This window comes from Microcaecilia unicolor, chromosome 5 (genome assembly GCF_901765095.1).
Source record: "Microcaecilia unicolor chromosome 5, aMicUni1.1, whole genome shotgun sequence".
In the NCBI taxonomy this organism is placed as follows: Eukaryota; Metazoa; Chordata; class Amphibia; order Gymnophiona; family Siphonopidae; genus Microcaecilia; species Microcaecilia unicolor.
The window spans coordinates 151,872,746-151,890,343 of record NC_044035.1 but is presented as its reverse complement, the minus strand read 5'-3'; the positions used below and the strand labels follow the sequence as shown (position 1 = coordinate 151,890,343).

Genomic DNA, 17,598 nt, shown 5'->3' with positions numbered 1-17,598 from the left:
TATCTATAAGTTAGGCACGTTTAAGTGTGTGCTCTGTCTAGACTCCACTCATGTATACACCCACATGCAAACCACATGCAATCGAAGATATGCGCATAATTACAGAATAGCATGTGGCCAGATTATTGGCAGAGAAGCACCTAAATGTTGGTGCCCCATTATAGAATTAATTCCCCTTTCCTCCCCGCCCCCCCCCCCCCCCCCCCCAAGTGTCTTAGGAACTTACCAGGATGATGTGTAGGAGGCCTTTCGAAGGACGCGGCACAAAAGCTGCTGCAAGGAGAAACTTCGCCACCAGATGCACTTGCTTTTTGTCACTGAACTCCAGAAATTCAGAAAGGGCTGCTAAGGAGGCTGAGGACTGTGCTGCCACAGCAGCATCAACCAGCAACGGGCTATAAGGAAAGCACATCTGGTTGTACTCTTTTATCTGTTTCAGTGCTATTTCTTTTCTGCGGGGTTTTTTTAATTTTCTTTTGGCTAGATTTCCCCATGACTTTCATTTCCAACCCAATCTAAACCTTTTCCTGCCCTGCTGACAAGTGGGAACTAATTTTCACCTCATGAGATGTGTAAATGAGGGCCGTGCTTGGTAACATCTGGATTTTTCTGATCTGATCCTCCTTCTTGCTAAATGAACATACTTGTGATGGCAGCTAACGCATCAGTACTGGACAGGGCCACTGTAGACATGTTGGAGCTCAGGACATTAATTTGCAAAGGGGACACAAAGCCTGCCAGCAGGCTGTGCTGCCTTCAATTCTAGGCAGCCTTGGGGCCCCTTCTTGCATGGGGGCCCGGAGCAAGCAAACATGGAGTTTTCTCAGTAGTCCTGAAGAGAAGGAGACTGAGGAGTCCTTTTACAAAAGCATGCTGAAAAATGGTTTGTGGTAGTGTAGGCATGGGTTTTGGGCGCATGCCGATCCATTTTTTAGCGCGCCTGTAAAAGAGGCCTTTTTTTGCCAAAAATGGACCTGCTCCAAAATCAAACTTGCCGGGCATCCGTTTTGTGTCTGAGACCTTACCGCCAGCCGTTGACCTAGGGGTAAAGAATCCAGGTGACAATAACCTACGCGCATCAAATGCCACTTGGCGCGCATCAGATAGGTGCACCAGAAAATAAAAAAATATTTTTCAGACACAGGTAGCAGACGTGCGCCAAAATTGAAATTACTGCAAGGGCCACGCAGTAACCGGGCAGTAACTCCAATTTGGCGCGCGTAGGCGCCTACCCGGCTTAGTAATAGGGCCCCTGAGTGCCTAGGAAACACTGCCATGTTCAGTACTGTTAATGATTCAATTTCAATAGCTGTGTGGTCTAGTATTTCCAGCGTTAATTATAGGTTTCATTTCTCTATCCACCATGTTAAGGTATGATCTTTAAGGGGTCACTTTACAATCTGAGGTTTTTAACTCTTCCTGGAAGAGACTTGGTAACTAAGTTAATCATTCTGTAAAGTGTGTGTACATTTTATTAACACTGCGATAACACTTTTTGTCATTGGGAAGTTATCCTAATCTGATCCTATAAATCAAAAAACCAATCAACCTCACTCACGAAAATGAGACTAAAACAAGCTGGGGTTATGCAGATTTGATATTAATTAGCAAAATCAGCTTCCATATGAATGTTACGGCCAAAATATGTTCTTTACGAACAAAGAGCAGAGCTAAACGGATGGTAACAGTACAAGTAAACCAATAACACCATCAAGATAAGAGGTATCAAACTGCAATCCTGGAGGGCCGAATCCCAGTCCGGTTTATCCCTACAGAATATTTATCAATATAAAATTGTTGAAAATATAAACATCTATAAAGAAATACAATGAAAATAATCACTCTTTATTAAAAAAAAATAATTGTTTAAAACTAACAATATACAAATCCCCTTAACACATTCAAAAATCACTCCCCCTCCCCCCCCCAAGGAATGCACATTTAAAGCATAAATATCACACAATGCCTAAATTATGAAAACATCATAGGAACATGTGACACCTTTGCTTAGAGATCTTCATTGGATGTCTGTGTCTGCAAGGGTTGAATTTAAGATGGTTTGTTTAATTTATAAGATCTTCTATGGGTTTAGACCATCTGACCACATTACTCTGATCCACTGTTCTTCAGTAGATAACCTACTTGTAGTCATTATTCTTTAAATCTAGCTCTTTCTTCCGTGAACAAAATTCGATATCAACATTTTTTTGATAGTTCCCTTAGCTATTCCGCAGTCAAACTGTGGAACTCAATTCCTATTCAACTCCGGGGGATTTCAGACTACTATCAGTTTAGGAAGTCTTTACAAACTTTTTTATTTAAGAAATATTTTGAAGTGTGAATGATATTGTAGCGAAATGATTATATGTTATAACCCACTTTGAATCTTTGAGTGAAATTAGTGGGATAGAAAAAACAAATAGAATAGAATAGAATTAATAATAGCCTAATACATAATCTCAAACTAAAAATTTTAGCTAATCATATGTCTCTCTTATTGCAATCTCCCAGGTCAAAGCATTCAGTTCCTTTGATAAAATACAAATACTGGTAAAAGAAGTCTTCTATGAAAGACCTGAAATCCAAAAAACCCACAAAACTGTTTCTTCACAAGCATCGTGCATATTATAACACCTTCAATCCTACTGTTCATCTTACATGCTGTAGTCAATACTCAAATACTGTTCCAGACGCATAAAGCAAATAGATGTTTATATTTTCAACAGTTATATATTGATGAATTTGGATTGCTGATTGCTATTGTGAGGTAGTCTTTTTATTGTATTAGTACAGAATATTTCTGAGACATATTTGCATATAATGTAGGAAATGCATGCAAATATATCTCATGGATATTCATTAAGAATATACTATAAACCTGACTGGCTTAAGGACCTTCAGCGTTGTAGTTTGACATCCCTAACCTAGATTCTACTTACAGAGATGTTTTTGAGGCTTTCTTCAAAAGGTGAAAAACATCACTCTTTTTTGCATGGCGCAGCATCTGTACCAACGTGTGGAAGTGCCTGACGGATGATTCTTTGGCAACATCTGTTCCTACTGGTCGGTCTCCTGCCATAAAGGTTTCCAGCTAACATTCATCCATATTGAAAGAGGGAGAGAAAGAGTAAATTCACCTCTTAGCTTTCTGAAATACTAGACAGCGTAGTTCTCCTGTTCTGCTTGTGTAGTTGAAGAATTAATATATTTTTTGGGCCTAAGGACTCAAAAGAAAGCAAAACAAAAAGGAAGTGACAATTTGCTGAGGAAGTTCTCAAGAACTTCAAAGAAGGAGAATGTGTAACCAGGCCTGTACCAAAGTGTGTGCAACCACTAGAGATCACTGCCACTATTTTAAACCTGGAGCAGGCCTGACCTACTCTAGACCACTAGAGAGTCCATCAGGAAGACCCAGGGGAGGGAGCGATAGATGAGTCACACAGGGCGCAGTTTTAGCTTGCTACGGTCCTGGTGTTCACCAGGAAGCAGCTTCTACAGAGTAGTTTTGAAGAGGCATGAATGGAAAAGAAGAAAGAAAAAATATATTTGAGACTCTAGTTCTTCAGTTCGTTTGCTTGGGCTGTGCTGCACTGCCCTATACAATGGGCCTGATAGTCAAAGAATTGCGAGCCTCTTTGAAATTTACTAGGACTGAGTATTTAACTTTATACCCCAAATTCCACTAAACTCCTAAATTTAGGAGCACAAAAAGTGGATGGCAATAGGTGTAGATTTTTGTCAAGGAAAAAGTTGGGACCTTAGCACTGATTTTCAACACTAAGGCCCCGATGCTCAAAAGTAAACTCAGGTGCTAAAGGCCATTAATGCCATACTAGTGCCCGCTTTTACCTGCACAGAATGTTCAGAGGCCCGGAGTGCAGGAACAAACAAATACACAGGTGAACAACGCAAGTAGTATGCTAATGTAGTCAAGCTCATGTTAATGAAGTTATTTTGTATTCTTCTCCAATGCTCAGAAAAGAGTGCCTGAAACAAAACTGCCTTACCGCTGCAAAAAATAACGCCAGGTCGTAGCAGGCGTTGGACGAAAGGATTTTCATGATTCTTTCTGTAAAATTTGCCAGTTTTGATTGCTTTTGGAAGCAGAAGGAAGTCCGTGCAAGCCTTTAAGCGCTAATCATGAGAAACAGCAGATCCAAGCAAAAGAACACATTGGTATCTGTTTCCTGCATTTAAATATAAGCGTCCAAGGTTAAAAAAAAAAATTAAAATGCTTATATTTATTCCTCAGAAAACAGACTCCAATGTATGCGCACAGGAGCCGAGCTTACTGCTGAACTCTTCTGCGCATGCGCCAAGCAAAATCCTCCCACCGAGCTCACTAATACTCAACGCTATGAGCGAGCCTATATTTGAATCTCATTAGCACTGAGCATTACGGCGTTGTTTTTCTGTGATGTTCGGGCAGTGTATTTACAGTGCTATTCAGAACAGCGCCAGAGTTTTGAGCATCAGGGTCTTGGTTCATAAATTAGGCTTATAAATCTAGGCCAATAAATGGCAGGCCTAAATTCATAAGCATAACTTTTAAGCTACTAAATTAAGAAGAATTTTCAACTGAAAACTTGGGCTCCTAAGTTTGGCTGAAAGTAGGCCAGAAATTTAGGAGCTCAGCTTTTTTAAATATCAGGTCCAATATGTTTTGATTTGATAAACAAAAATGCATTCAATTAACAGATTTATTCCTCAGCACATTAAATTTACATTTGATACATTGGTGCTCACTATTTTAAAAAGACCCCATGCTATTTTTGCTTTATTTAAGATAAAATCCAATCTTTCCCCTCAATACCCTGTCTATGATGGCCTATTTGTCTACATTTATTTTGCATGAATCAAGAGTAGAGTCTTAAAGGGTTAATATTAAATTGGCCTTGAAGTAAACTGACAAGGAATTCAGTATCTAGCCTTCAATTATAAACTAGGTTTTCTTTCTTCGTGACCTTGAGAATTATTTCTTGAGGTCAAACACCTGACAAGCAGGCAGTTGCAATTCCAGCTTACAGGGTAAAATGATGTGGTAGCCGTGTTAGCCCACTTTTAAAGGTAATAAATAGAAATAAAATAAAACATAGAAAAGAAAATAAGATGATACCTTTTTGTATTGGACTAAATACATTTTTTGATTAGTTTTCAAAGGCAACCCTTCTTCTTTGGATCAGAAATACGCAAATGTTGACAAATATCAGTGTATATAAGTGAAACACAAAAGTATTCCAATGACAGTCTCACAGGAAGAGGGTGGGGTGGGTTAGGTGAGAAACAGGGAGAGCTGGGTGATGCTGCATTTGGTTCATCCCGCAGCACCAGTTCTGCTTACCAAAAGTGGCCCACTGGCCACTCACATTCTACATCCGGCTCCAAACCAGTGAGCTGGGCTTCTTACCCATTTAAAGTTGGAGAACAGGTTGAGATCATTTACAGGGGAAAGCAAAGAGAAAAGGGATGAAATGCCTGTATCACAGTCAATCTGATGTCTTAAAACTATCAGTTTAAAACAGGTCACTGCCTCCTAACAGTAACATGAAAAGGAATTAGCAGCAGACATAGCAGAGCACATCCTGTCTGTGTCATCTCATTCAGCATGATCTGTCTAGGACTACTGCAGGTCCAAGATGGTTTACAGTCAGGGGCGGCCCAACTCAGGCGACACTCTTCAGGAGTGGCATTGTGGGGGGTAGCTTTGCAGCGTTTTACCTCATCATGGTGACGTTCCAAACCAGGCAGCGATTCCCATATGCTGCCCTGTCACCACCGGCACCCGCCTCTTCCCTTTACTGCGACCGCCTCTCTGAAGTAACTTCCTGTTTCATCAGAGGCTCAGGCAGCCGCATTAAAGGAAAGAGGCGGGTGCCAGCAGTGCAGCGTATGGGAATCGCTGCCACTGCTGGGTTGGGAACGTCACCGTGATGAGGTAAAACATCTGGGGGGGGGGGGGGGGGGGACGGCATCTTGCCTTGGGCCGACCCTGTTTATAGTCAACAACATATAGATGAATTACAAACCAATGCCCAACACTGCCATGTTTCGCCCAATACTAGGACTGCATCAGGGGCAACAGAACCAAAATGGTGTCACAAGAGCGGGCCAAGGCAATCTGCTGCCTGAGACAAAGGATGAGATGGTGCCTCCCACCCCCCTCCCCAAGCTGTTCCTCCAAACTAGTAAGGGGGTTGGGAGTCATAGAAAATAATTAAGAAATTAAGGGGTTCTTTCACTAAGGCACGTTAACAGATTTAGCATGTGCTAAATGATATGATGCCCATTATATTCCTATGGGCGTCTTATCATTTAGCACACACTAACCGTTAGCACGCGCTAAATCTGTTAGCGTGTCTTAGTAAAAGGAACCTTAAGTTTACTAAAAAAAAATCATGAAAATATATAACTAATATATATTACACTAAACTGTTGTGGTTTGGAGAATTGCAAACAGTTCCCCAACTAACGTTATTTTGTCCTCAGGAGAAACACTCAGATTTGAATATAAATCTCAAGTGTTAGGAGTGATTCTAGACTCAAAACTGACTTTTGAATTTCAGATTAATATGCTTCTAAAGAAGTTATTTTTAAGTCCTACAAGCTTTAGAACCATAGCTCAAGCCATCTTGACCCCTCACTTGGATTATTGCAATTGCTTGTACTGCTCTGTTACATCAAAACTACATAGGAAATTGCAATTTTTTCATTATCATGGTACGAAAGTTTATGTAGTTGGGACACATTTATGTGACATGCTGCATACATGATCCTCAGGGATCTTTGTTTTGATATAGTATAACAGTTAAATGTAAACATGGTTTGCGTCCACAAAAGTCCAACCTCTCCCCAACAAGGGCAGATCATAACTAGAACATTTCTCCATGGAAGTCAAAATACAAAAACGATATTCTGATTCTCATGCCATCTGAGCAATAGCAACATAAATCTCTCCACTGCCAGTCACATTGTGAAATACAAAACCTGAATAAAATCCATGCTCAACATAATTACTCCTGGTGGAATTCTGTGCAAATACATTTCAAAATTATGGGCAAAAAAATTTCAAACATCTGTGAAAAGAAATTTCAAAATTCTGCACACTTTATTTGTAATTTTTTTGTGCAGAATTCCCCTATTATAAGGGCTGGCATCTCCCCCAGGCATGAAATACCTCCTCCCCCATTGCAGCTTCCCATGCACTTTCATGCAGACCTCTACCCATTCCCATGGTGCACACACACCCACCCACCCACATACACACACCTCATCCATCTTATTCCTGCCCTCCCCACACTCCATCCACCTTTTTTCCAGGCTCCCCCTGCACACACACACCCCACCCATCTTTTTTCCAGCCCCCTTCCCTGCACCCACACTCCATACACCTTTTTCAAACCCCCGCCCCCTACACTCACCAGTTCAGAACAGTAGGAGGAGGAGGAGGTGCAGATCCGCACATTGGATTGCTTTCTTGTCCTTTGCCGTCCCAGGCCTAGTGTTCCTTTAGCTGCATGGGCCTCCATACAGCCATGCAGTTTAAAGGAGCCATCAGGGAACAAGAAGGAAGAGGAGGAAGCAGTCCAAACAGCAGCTGTGTAGCACTACCTCCGACCATGCTGCACAGGTGAGCGTGTAGCAGTGGCACAGCTACGTGGGGCTACGGGGGCCTGGGCCCCCATAGATTTGGCCTTGGAGCCCCCTGCCGATGATCCTCTTGACCCCCTCCCGCTGACAACCCTCCCCCGCCGCCGCCATCATCACCGTGGGCTACCTTTGCTGGCAGGGGACCCCAATCCCCGCCAGCCAAGGTCCCCTTCTTCCCGCGAAGGCTTTGTTCTGTTTCTGACGTCCTGCACATTGTATGTGCAGGACGTCAGACTCACAGAAACAGAACGAAGCCTTCGCGGGAAGAAGAGGACCTCGGCTGGCGGGGATTGGGGTCCCCCACCAGCAAAGGTAGCCGACAGCAGCGGTGGGGGAGGGCTGGCGGCGGGAAGGGGAGTCGAGAGGGTTGTCGGCAGGGGTCGTCAAATTTTGTGGTGGTGGTGGCTGCGGCGAAGGCAGCGGGGGGGGGGGGTCGGCAATGGCGGGGGGGGGGGTCGGCAATGGCGCCGGGGGGGGGGGGCTAAAATGTGCCCCCTCTTGGGCTCTGGATCCCCCCTCCCGCAGAAGTCTGACTAAGAACCTGGCATGTAGGTAGGGTGGGAGTCGCTTTCTGGCTGTTGCTCTGTGTCACTCTCATAGTATCATAGTAGATGACGGCAGAAAAACATAGTAACATAGTAGATGACGGCAGAAAAAGACCTGCACGGTCCATCTAGTCTGTCCACGATAAACTCATATGTGTATACCTTACCTTGATTTGTACCTGTCTTTTTCAGGGCACAGACCGTATAAGTCTGTCCAGCAGTATTTCCCGCCTCCCAACCACCAGTCCCGCCTCCCATCACCGGCTCCGGCACAGACCCCGTATAAGTCTGCCCTCCCCTATCCTAGCCTCTCAACCACCAACCCCTCTTCCCCCCGCCACCCAATTTCAGCTAAGCTTCTGTGGATCCATTCCTTCTGCACAGGATTCCTTTATGCCTATCCCACGCATGTTTGAATTCCGTTACCGTTTTCATGTCCACCACCTCCCGCGGGAGGGCATTCCAAGCGTTCACCACCCTCTCCGTGAAGAAATACTTCCTGACATCTTTCCTGAGTCTGCCCCCCTTCAATCTCATTTCATGTCCTCTCGTTCTACCGCCTTCCCATCTCCGGAAAAGATTCGTTTGTGGATTAATACCTTTCTAATATTTGAACGTCTGTATCATATCACCCCTGTTCCTCCTTTCCTCCAGAGTATACATGTTCAGGTCAGCAAGTCTCTCTTCATACGTCTTGGAACGCAACTCCCATACCATCCTTGTAGCTTTTCTTTGTACCGCTTCCATTTTTTTAACATCCTTCGCAAGGTACGGCCTCCAAAACTGAACACAATACTCCAGGTGGGGCCTCACCAACGACTTGTACAGGGGCATCAGCACTCTGTGCTGCAAATGCAGACTGCACAGAATTCTGCATGGGAAAGGCAGAATTCTGTGCAGTCTGCGGAGCCGGGGAATTTTGCACAGTAGCACAAAATTCCACAAGGAGTAATTAACAAACATGTCATACAACAGTAGCACTAATACTATGATTCAAACAGCAAGAACTCTACCTTTTTACTCCTAGGGGAATTCAGCCCGAAATGAAAATTTCTGTGTAAAAAGTTTAGAAATTCTGTGCACATTTATACATTCTACATTATTTGTAATTTTTGGTGTAGAATTTTCCCAGTCATAACTGAGCAGTCCTCCAGCTTCTTCGTTCCTCAGTAATAATCACTCTCCAACTCTTTCTTACCCCATCTTAGCTTGAACCCCTTTCTATTTCCGCAGCTTTCTCTTTCCCCTAGTTCTTTCTCTCCTCTTAGCCCCCAACCCCATAGGCGGTCGGTGGCCCAACTGTTTGGGGAGGCTAAAGGGGGCGGGGTTAGGGGTGGAGCCAGGGGCGAAGCTTATAGCCACAATTAACACAGAAAAAAAATAAGTAAAAATAAAATAGTCACAATACCTTTTATTAAATTTAGATATTAGATATGTATCATATGTCAAAGAATAAAGTGGTTGCTCAAAGCATATACTAACCACAATCGCTCAACTGCAAAACACTATGCACAAATTTGTGCAAAAACACACTCAGAACCTTACTATACCATAACACTAGGCAGACCCTAATACACCAATATACCACTCATATAGAAAATGTAGACCGTCAACAATATGAAACAAGGGATCATAATATCACAATTCTCATGTAGAGCCACAAAACACCCTTTTAGGGTGGATAGTGTTCACAATGAGCTCCTTTTATTAACAACTATATGTAGATCCTTCAAGAGGTAGTGTGTCATGATTTAGGCTCTAAAACCCTTTCCGATGTTTTGGTGCCACCTTAGTAATGCCAATACACAATCTCTCCACTACAAAACACTATACACAAACTTGTGCAAAAACACACTCATAACCTTAGCAAACCATAACAGCACTAATTCCAAGGTACAACCTTATGCGTGGAAAAGCAGCACTGTAATTACACCGGGCTCTAAAACACCAGTACACAACCTAGTGAAACAAAAAAAAACACAAAAAGGGCTATAAATACTACACACTAGTAGAATACTGCACCTTGATTACACATGAAAAACACATGACACAACAGATATGAAGGCAAAACTGGAAAGTTACCTCAAGAAGTCAGACTCAGCATGCAGCAATACTAGAAAAATTGAAACTTACATGCAAAATATCACAGATGCACATTTCCAAAAGCTGACATATTCCAGTTAATAAATTCTGAATAAAATACTTTTTTCTACCTTTGTTTTCTGATCATTTAGTTTTTCTATTCGCTTTGGTCCCAGTGTCTTCTTTCCATTTGATATTTTTTCTCTCAACATGTCCACCATCCTCCTGTGTCCTTATGCGTCCTGTCTACCATCTGTAGCCCTGTCCCTATCCTTTCTCCAGTTTCAGCATCTGCCCTCAAAGTGTTCCAATCCAGCCCTTAAATTCAGCAATTTCCCCTCCATCCAAATCCAGCATGTCTCCCCTCCCCTCCATCCATGTGCATGAACTTCCTCTGTCTTTGCTCCCCTCCATCCATGTCCAGCATTTCTCCTCGCTCCCTTCCACTCCATCCGTGTGCATCTCCTTCCTTTGTCTTTCCTTCCCTCCATCCTTGTCCAACATTTCTCCTCTCTTCCCTCCCCTCCATCCATCCATGTCTTTCTCTTCTACCCTTCCATCCAGTGTCATCCCTCTTTCTCTCTCCATCCTTCTACCCATTACCCTCTCCCAATCCTTCCGTCTATTGTCTCCCTCTCCTTCCATCCATTGTCTCCCTCTATCTCCGCTTCCTTCTAAACAGTTCTCTCTCTCGACCCTTTTCCATTCAGCATGTCCTCTCTATCCCCATCCTTCCAGTGTCTTTCCTCTTTCCCTCCCTACCCTTAAATCCAGTGTCTTCCCTCTTTCTGCCCCCTCCTTCCAGCATTTTCCCTCTTTCTCCCTCCTTTCATTCAGCATTTCTCCGTCTGACAGCTAGGGTCTCCCCCAGTTTCTCCCCAGCAGCTTCTCTCTCTCTCTCCTGCCCATGTCCCCTCTTTCTCTCCCCATCTTTCCACTAATCTCTCTCTCTCTCTCTCTCTCCTCTTCCATCCAGCATCTTCTCTCTGGCTCTCCCATGCTCTCTTCCATGTCCCTTCTTTTTCTCCCCATCTCTCTCTGGCTCTCCCCTGCTCTCTTCCATGTCCCCTCTTTCGCTCCCCATCTCTCTCTGGCTCTCCCCTGCTCTCTTCCATGTCCCCTCTTTCGCTCCCCATCTCTCTCTGGCTCTCCCCTGCTCTCTTCCATGTCCCCTGTAGGGGTATGTCCCTGTGTCTCCCTTGCTGGTCTTGGCCTATACAAGCCTATGACATCTTGTTACTAGAAGATGGCTGCTGCAAATCTCTGACCTGCATATCTCTGTGTCAGAGTCCGCTTCAGTTTGTGGAAAATCACTGACAGGCTTGCTGAAGACAAGGACACTCTGTGCTCCAATTATTCCCCTTCTATCTCTGAGATGATGAGAAGGGAGGCATGCATAGCACCAGAAGTTACCATTTCCAAGGTCACAAAGAAAAAAACAAGAACTCTTCTTGCCATGCACAGGATGGTACAAGAGGATAATTGGTATCACCTGACCGAGAGGCGCTGGAAGAGCGGGAAGAGTTGGGGAGTTAGTGAGTCAGAATCCTTGGAAGAAGGTGGAGGTGGAAAGAAGACCAGTGACCTAAGAAGGTCCACCAACTGATGAACTGTGAATCTGGAAGAGTACCGTGTGGTTCAGCAACCTACAAGGTGTGACCTGTGCCTTTGCTGACTGCTGCAGAGTGCCTGTCGTGGCTCTGACGAAGACTCGCTGATCTCTCAGCTTGAGTCTGGGAAGTAACCTGTGCTACTCCTGAGAGGCGTCCCCGGAAGTCAGCCTGCCTGGTGAGAGACACAGTGATCTATCTCCTATTAGTCTGGGTTAGCGAATGGTGATTACCTGAGCATAAGGCTGGTGTTAGTCATAACCTTGGTCGGGAAAGAAGCTGCTAATTACCATACTACCTCGTAACATAGTTATTGCATTCTAATCAGTTGTGCAAGTTTACCTAGCAACCAGTAAGAAATGTGTGTAGTGTGAGAATATAGTTGTAAGAATTACTGCCAGTATTTTTGTTCAGCCAAAGCTTTGCCAAATCTCTATTTTGTATGTCCTTTTTTATATTATCCATAATAAAGCTAATATATATCTCAGCCTGATTCCTCAGCTCTCTCTCTGACCGAAATAGAGGCATGTAGGGTGTCAGCAAGCACCCCTCCGTGCTGTCTGCTCTTGTTTCGACACCTCTCCGTGCTGTCCGCTCTCCGCTCAACACCCCTCCGTGTGGTCTGCGCACAACTTAGCACCTCTCCGAGCTGTCCTTCTTCGCCCACACAATTGGGGCTAATCCATCTCCTAAGCGGAACTGTTCCTGCTCACTTGCAAAAAGTAATTCACAGTACTATTTATTCAGTAGAGTGCTTTATTCAGAGTACAACCAGCGAGAAAACAGCACTCTACTGAATAAATAGTACTGTGAATTACTTTTTGCAAGTGAGCAGGAACAGTTCCGCTTAGGAGATGGATTAGCCCCAATTGTGTGGGCGAAGAAGGACAGCTCGGAGAGGTGCTAAGTTGTGCGCAGACCACACGGAGGGGTGTTGAGCGGAGAGCGGACAGCACGGAGAGGTGTCGAAACAAGAGCAGACAGCACGGAGGGGTGCTTGCTGACATTTGGTGGCAGTGGTGGGATTTGACCGAACTACCTGGTTCTCCAAGAGAGAGAGGAGCAAGGCGCAAAATCCTGGGCTATCCGGTGAGCATATAGCAGGGCCGGAAGGGGATTTTTGTGGATGCATGTGTGGGGCCGCAGGGTGGCAAGCCTATAAAAGCAGCAGCACTTGCAAGGGAGGCCTGAAGCCCCACATTGCAGGGGAGTTGAATAAAGGCTCCACCCTCGCTTGTCAGACACCAACACTCTGACAACCTCCCACAAAATGTCCAGACTGACCTTCTTCAGGTAATTACCCTTTGTCCTGAGCAGAAGAACTCCATTTGCTCTTGTTCAGTCTCTTTCCTGGTATTTTCACTGTTCTCCTCCAGATCAATCTCCTCCCACTCCATGGAGTCTTCCCCCACCCTCTCTCCCAGGTGCTGCTCCTCCACTTGATTATCCTCCATCTCCCAATCACCTCCTGACTTCTCTGCCTGCTGGGAGTTGGAGTGCTGTCTCTCATGTTCCCTCCTCCCTTGCAAGTGCTGCTGGGTTCTGTAGTTCTCTTCCTTTCTTACCAACCTCCTACCCCCTTTTCCCGGCAGAGAGTGCTCTTCATTTCTTGGCTGACTGCCCCTGTCAGCTCTTCTCTGCTTTCCCTCTACCTCCTCCTTACAAGGGCCATAGCCAAGGTTTTCCCCCTTCCCCTAGACAGAGAACAGAATATTTTGCTTGCGGACAGTTCTGTTGGGAAACCTTGTTTCAGGTAATTTATTATCTGGGAAATCTGCCTACACCCCTCTTTCGCTCCCCATCTCTCTCTGGCTCTCCCCTGCTCTCTTCCTTGTTCCCTCTTTCACTCCCCATCTCTCTCTGGCTGTCCCCTGCTCTCTTCCATGTCCCCTCTTTCGCTCCCCATCTCTCTCTGGCTCTCCCATGCTCTCTTCCATGTTCCCTCTTTCTCTCCCCATCTCTCTCTGACTCTCTCCTGCTCTTTTGCATGTCCCTGGCTCTCCCCTGCACTTTCCACTTTCTCTCTCTCTCCTCCAGCGTCCTCATGCATCCCACCTTTCTCTTCCCTCCCCTTCTTGCTCCCATCACTCTCACTCCTTTCTCCACCCCCCTTTTCCCATTCCCTGCCATTGCTTTCCTTCCTCCCTCTTCCCCTTAGATGTGGCACCTCACATCCTCCTCTCTCCACCCCCTTTCCCTTTGGTCTGGCAGCTGGCTGGCATGATGCATCGCTCCCCCCCCCCTGGACTAGTTCGGTATCGCTCTCCCCCTCCACTCCTGTCATGTCTTTGAACGTCGAGGATTCCTTCCGGTAGCAGCAGAATCGGCAATGATGTAAGTGCTGCTTTCAGCCTGCCCCAGAAGCCTTCTCTGGACAGCGTCCCTCCTACGCGGGAAACTGTACAGAGAGTGCTTCCGGGGCAGGCTAAAAGCAGCGCTTACATCATTGCCGATTCTGCTGCTACCGGAAGGAATCCTCGACGTTCAAAGACATGACAGGAGCAGAGGGGGAGAGCGATACCGCAGTAGTCGGGGGGGGGGGGCGGTAATGATCACGCGGTCCACGCACCAGTCGGGGGGGAGGGAGGGAGGGAGATGTTCAAGGCAGCGGGAGCTGCACCCGGGGCGGTCCACCCCACCCTGCCCTTGCTGCACTTCTGGCTGAGGAGGCTTAGCCTCCCCAAGCCTCTTATACCGGGCGCCTATGCCCAACCCTTATTTCTCTCTTTATTCTTTCTCTCCTTGTCCCCCACTTTACTGTGTCTTTCTCCTGAATCATTCATGTGACATAATAAGAAGCCAGCAGCTGCACATCAGACCATTTCCTCCTCTTCTGTCATCCTGGCCTACTGCTTATTTGAACCATGCAGAATATACAGCCATGCAATTGAAGTAAGCAGCTGAGCTCAAGCCAGCAGAGGAGGAGGAACTGGTCTGATGCATGACCACTTGTTTCTTCCTTATGCCATATGATCCAGGAAGGCAAGTTAAGTGTGTGTGGAGGGGGGAGGGGGGTTGTACGAGCAATCAGTGGGTGTGTGCTGCAAGGGGAGAGGATCAGAAACCCAACAAATTTTCTGCCTTCTGTTCCATATGCAGAATTATATACAAATTCTGTATTGCACTGTGGCGAACAACTCCCCCAGAAATAACCTATGAATAGGCAGCACTACAATTATTACACTGGGCCCTAAAGCACCAACACACCTACTATAGGTAAAACAGAAAACAGAAATGCATTTCCTTTTGTACTGAACACAATACATAGAAATCTGCAATGCACATTTCCCAGCACTAACATAAGAAGGGCGACCAAAATGATTAAGGTAGCGCATCCGGGGAACAGGTTCAGAAAGGGTAATGTGGCTTACTAAAAATGATTAAGGTAATGGAACTCCTCTTATATGAGTAAAGGATTAAGAGGTTGGGGTTCTTCAGCTTGGAAAAGAGACGGTTGACGGGGTATAGAAAGGGTAAACGTGAATTGTTTAGTCTTTCAAAAAGCACTAAAAAGCACTAAGACTAGGGTACGCTCAATTAAGTTACATGAGTAATAATTTTAAAACAAATAGGAGAAAATATTTTCTTACTCAATAAATAGTTAAGCTCTGGAACTCGTTACCAGAGGATGTGGTATCTGTTTTGAGATACGGCAATATTTGTTAGTTGATTTTATTATGTATGTTATTTTATAACTCTTCCGGGTGATATCAGGAGGACAGGTTAAATATCGAACTAGATAAATAAATAAAAGCACAGAAGAAGAACAAAGAGAAAATAAAGGAAATGAAAGGAAGAAGAGTCAGAAGAAAGAAGGAACATCAAACTCAGGCAGAACAAGAAGTTCCAATTCTAAATGGAGAATTCCATAACAAGGACCAGTGCACCTGACCAGAAAATGTCACAAAGGTTTCTTGGGGTTAGTCAGGGGGCCTTTTGTCAGCACTGGAAGTTTGACAAAGCTACAGAACTTACTGATGGGCATTGATGACAGGTCCTCTTCAAGAGCTGGCCATTGATACTGGTTAACTGATACTTTTCTGGTAATTGAGCCAGTACCTCCTGGAGGTTTTGACCAGATGTCTCAACAGGGCCTGCAGTTGAAGATACCAGCTCCATTTGTTGTCTGTAGAGGAAAGGTAATATATATTACTTTTTTGAAAGTCGGAAGAGCATTTCAGGGTGTGAACACAACAGTGCTGGGACAGAGACATGGGGAGAAATTTTATAAAGGTTTTCCAATGTGTAAAGCCAGTTTATGCACAAATTTCTGTGGCCATTTATATGCATACATGCTATTTATACACACGTGTCACACGAATAAAGAGATAAATCCTTCCAAGAAAGCACCAATCAGCTCTATAATTAAGGAGGAGGAAGAAAATCCACAGTACCAACAAGCCCAGCTCCTATATATATTTCTCAAAGGTTCACTTTAGAAGTCAGTTATACAGATACTGTTGGATCTATCAGATACGCATGCTTCAACCATTAGGCTATGTTATTTGAGCCAAGCATAAATATAGGATGAGCATATAAGTACATAAGTACATAAGTAGTGCCATACTGGGAAAGACCAAAGGTCCATCTAGCCCAGCATCCTGTCACCGACAGTGGCCAATCCAGGTCAAGGGCACCTGGCACGCTCCCCAAACGTAAAAACATTCCAGACAAGTTAGCTTTAGCTATATATTTAGCTATATATTTTATCATTTTTTTCTCAAAAGTAGTTTAGACAAAGTACTTATCTTAATTTCTTCTTAAATTTTTAATTTTGAAGTACAGGTAAAACCATAATAAGAGACACGTTAAACCGACATGAATTCATGTTTCGCCGATGGCTATCTCAAGGTCTGTCTCCGTGTAGGCTGGGCTTGTTGGTACACATATAAAGAGTACACACATACATTTACACCTGGTTTGGAGCAGCTGCCAGTTTGTTGGCATTTGCTTGCTTTTGAGGGTGGTTGTGGGAGTTTATTTTATAAAGGCACATAAGCACCTAATGTTGCCTTCATAAAATACGTACCTTTTTGGACTTCTCACATAGATGCCCTGTTATAAAATCTGGCCCGTAGAACCTAAAAACAACCCTACTATATCTAAACACTTGTCTTGTCTTGAAATTCTAACCCGCGCCACTGTAGCTTACAAAGACGCACCCAATATACAGCTGAAGCCCCACCATCGGTGAAGCAAGCAAGAATCCATTCTAAGTCATGCTGTATACTAAAGAAACACTGTACCCTCTAAGTTGAGTGGGAGTCCTCCAAATGCATTTCTGCCAGTGGGGGGCAGTGCTCCAATATTGCGTTTTCAATTGCTAGGGACAGGCAGGTTCTCTGGAGTCCTGCAGAGCTCACCAGTCTCTGGCTATTGAAAATGTGTTGTTGAAACAGCAGCCCCCACTGGCAGGACTATAGGTGCTTAGCTTAGAGGGAACAGTGCAAGGAAATCTACCAAGGTCAGCGAAAGATAAAAGTGAAAGGACAGGCAACCAACATCTTGTTGGACAAACCTGGAAGTGATTCTGGCCCCAATGGTAGATTTCAGATTTAAAGAAATCACGTGATTTTCTTCCGATACCACTGACTGAATGAGACCATCTTTCAAAGAGTAAGAGCTTGTACTTGTAGGCTGCCACTGAACTCCAAAGATCTGAAAATAAAAAGGTATAATGTGTCACCCATCTATTTGCTTTTCTCCAACTTGTA

At 44.6% G+C, this 17,598-nt stretch overlaps 1 protein-coding gene across 1 annotated transcript in view; it reads right to left on the bottom strand.

The window, feature by feature from the left end:
* LOC115470349 (microsomal triglyceride transfer protein-like) overlaps positions 1 to 17,598 on the bottom strand; it is a 135,418-nt gene that overhangs the window by 65,413 nt on the left and 52,407 nt on the right. The window contains exons 6-9 of the mRNA XM_030203425.1: positions 17,403 to 17,542; positions 15,860 to 16,010; positions 2,940 to 3,091; positions 227 to 395 (exon numbers count right to left, since the gene is read on the bottom strand). Of these exons, the coding sequence (XP_030059285.1) occupies positions 227 to 395; positions 2,940 to 3,091; positions 15,860 to 16,010; positions 17,403 to 17,542 (612 nt within the window). The remainder of the gene's footprint in view (positions 1 to 226; positions 396 to 2,939; positions 3,092 to 15,859; positions 16,011 to 17,402; positions 17,543 to 17,598) is intronic.